The sequence below is a fragment of the Vespa velutina genome, chromosome 6 (genome assembly GCF_912470025.1).
Source record: "Vespa velutina chromosome 6, iVesVel2.1, whole genome shotgun sequence".
Taxonomy (NCBI): Eukaryota; Metazoa; Arthropoda; class Insecta; order Hymenoptera; family Vespidae; genus Vespa; species Vespa velutina.
Genome location: NC_062193.1, coordinates 4,797,113 through 4,799,612, shown reverse-complemented (window position 1 = coordinate 4,799,612; position 2,500 = coordinate 4,797,113). Strand labels below are relative to the sequence as shown.

General features: G+C 44.4%; 2 protein-coding genes across 7 annotated transcripts in view; one reads left to right on the top strand and one right to left on the bottom strand.

The window, feature by feature from the left end:
* Window positions 1-2,500, top strand: part of LOC124949861 — a 99,651-nt gene that overhangs the window by 15,631 nt on the left and 81,520 nt on the right. The gene's annotated exons all lie outside the window — the stretch shown is intronic.
* LOC124949857 (trichohyalin-like) overlaps window positions 1-2,500 on the bottom strand; it is a 45,450-nt gene that overhangs the window by 1,981 nt on the left and 40,969 nt on the right. For all 4 annotated transcript variants that reach the window (XM_047495611.1, XM_047495612.1, XM_047495610.1 and 1 more), the window contains one exon: window positions 1-2,500. This exon is cut by the window's left edge and continues 371 nt beyond it; it is cut by the window's right edge and continues 112 nt beyond it. In XM_047495611.1, coding sequence (XP_047351567.1) covers window positions 1-2,500 — 2,500 coding nt within the window.

The following is a 2,500-nucleotide window of genomic DNA, read 5'->3' as shown; positions in this document are numbered from 1 at the left end:
TCGCTCCTCTTCCTCCTTACGTCGTCGTTCCAATGCTTCAATCTCCTGTCTCCTTCTAGCCTCGTCCAGCGAGACTCTAGGATCGATGTAAGTCGGAGCAGAGGGACCGTGCTCTCTCCTCTCATATCCCGAACTTGGTGGATATCTATTGGATCGATTCATTTGCCTGACAGCCTCCATCGTCCTTTCCATCTGCCTCTTCTTCTCCTCCTCCTCCTCCTTCCTCTTCTCCTCCTCTCTTTCCCTCCATCTTCGTGAAACGTTCCAATGTTCGTTTCTTCGTTCATCCTTCCTAAGTTCGACCGGTTGATTTCTTCTCACGTACTCCTGCAACTTTCTCTCCTCGTCTAGTCTCCTTTGACGTTCCTCCATTATTCTTTTTCTTCGATATTCCTCGTCGTCGTTTCTGTCACGCGTCACGTTATTCCTATACCTTCTCGATCTCTCCATTTCCATTCTTCTTCTATTCTCTTCTTCCGATATTTGCTTTCTTCTTTCATTCTCCATTCTCCATCTCTCTTTCTCAAACTCTTGCCTCCTTCTTTCCTCCTCAATTCTCCTTTTTTCGTCCTCCAATGTCCCTCTCCTTCTTTCCTCTTCCATTCTCTTTCTTTCGTCCTCAATCCTTCTCTCCTCCGTCATAGCCTCTCTTCTTCTTTCCTCCTCCCTTCTCCTTCTCTCCTCCTCTAACATCTGCCTTCTTCTTTCATCATCCATTCTTTGTCTCTCTAAAAGACGATTTTTTTCTATGTATTCCCTTTCCAACTTCCTTCTCTCCTCTTCCTCGTTCTCTCTACTTTCGTTTTTATTAAAATTATAACGAGCCAATTGTAAATTTGCCATCGGCAGATCTTTCATTCTTCTCCGTTCTTCCAATTTTTCCCGTCTCCTTCTCTCTTCGTCCAACAATTTCCTCCTTCGTTCCATCTCCTCTTCCTCCTTTCTTCTCTTGGCCATCCATTCTCTTCGTCTGTTCTCCAAATCCCTTCTGTCCTCCGTTATCAAATTTCTCCTTCTATGTTCCTCCTCCCTTTTTCGCGCTTCCTCGCGTCTACGCAATTCCTCCATTCTCGTTCTATCCTCGTAAAATTTCTTCCTTCTATCTTCCTCATCTCGAACAGAGTTCGACGTCGTTGATCTTCTTGCCTCGAGTTCTTTGAACCTTCGCAATCTTTCCTCTTCCTCTATTCTTTGCTGTTTCAACAATTTATCGTATTCCTCTCGAATCTTATCGATTTGAACGTTGACTATGTTCTTATCCTGTTGTCGTTGTCGTTGTTGTTGTTGTTGTTGTTGTTGTTGTTGTTGTTGTTGTTGTCGTCTTCTTTGTTCGGTATCCAATTCGTCGCTAGATATTAGACCTTCGTTCTCACCGTAACCCCATAAACCGGAGTCCCTCTCAGTGTCGACCCATAACAACTTTCGAGAACGACCATTGAAACGCGAAACGTATCCGCTCGTATTCGTATCGGATAACGATGAACTACTACTACTACTACTACTTCTACTACTCCTTTTCCTTCTACTACCTTTCAAATCGTTAACGTTTTTAATCGATTCGACAACGCTCGATAAACTCGAATTACCGAGATCACCTCTAACAGGTAATCTCTCCTTGACGTTTCTATCCTGAATCAAAAAATCATTTACCATAGCGTCTATGTCGCCACGATTCTCTTTATTTCTCTTAGGCTCAGTCTCTAACTTTTTCAACTTGAAGAGCTCATCCATTTCCTCGTAACTCTCGGCGGATATATCGTAGTCGAGATCAAGTGATATCGGTACGACATTGAACGGTGCCGTAGGTTGCTCTGCTTTACCATTCGGTTCCCCGGTTTTCTCGGTCTTCTCAACGGATCTCTTCAGTTTGCGAGAAGAGGGTGAGAAATAGGAAAAGGAAGTGGCCGAGGAGGAAGAAGAGGAGGAGGAGGAGGAAGAAGAGGAAGGAGCTTCGAGACCCTCGCAACCAACTTGTAACTCGGGCACACCCCCAACTCCAAAAGCTTCAACGTTACTCGGTACTTCCGACCTTAATTCTGAATCCAAGAAATTCGATCTACCGTGAAGGTCCTTGGTATCATTATTGGTGCCACTGCCAGTAGCACCGCCATCGTTATCATTATCATTACCGGTACTAACCATGGTTATCGTCGTTGACTTTAACAACCCGTTTGACGATTTTCCAACCTTCCAACTTAGCCCTGAACTTTTCTTTGGCATTTTGCTCTTGTTATTACCTATTCTCATCGTAGCCGATGTAGCGATAGATGTCGGGGTTGGTAACGTTAATCCCGTCAACCCCGTCATTATTACTCCCTTTACGTTAGACATTGGACTTGGTAAGGATTTCCTACCCTCAAACAAATCCAATTTGTATATCTCTACTGAACCAGGACCCTCGTCCTGAAACGTTTCGTCAGCCACGAAAGGCTCGTCCATTTCGGTTGGTGGAACAACGTAATCATCGCCACCGGCCTTTTTCCCATCGTATTCATTCTTA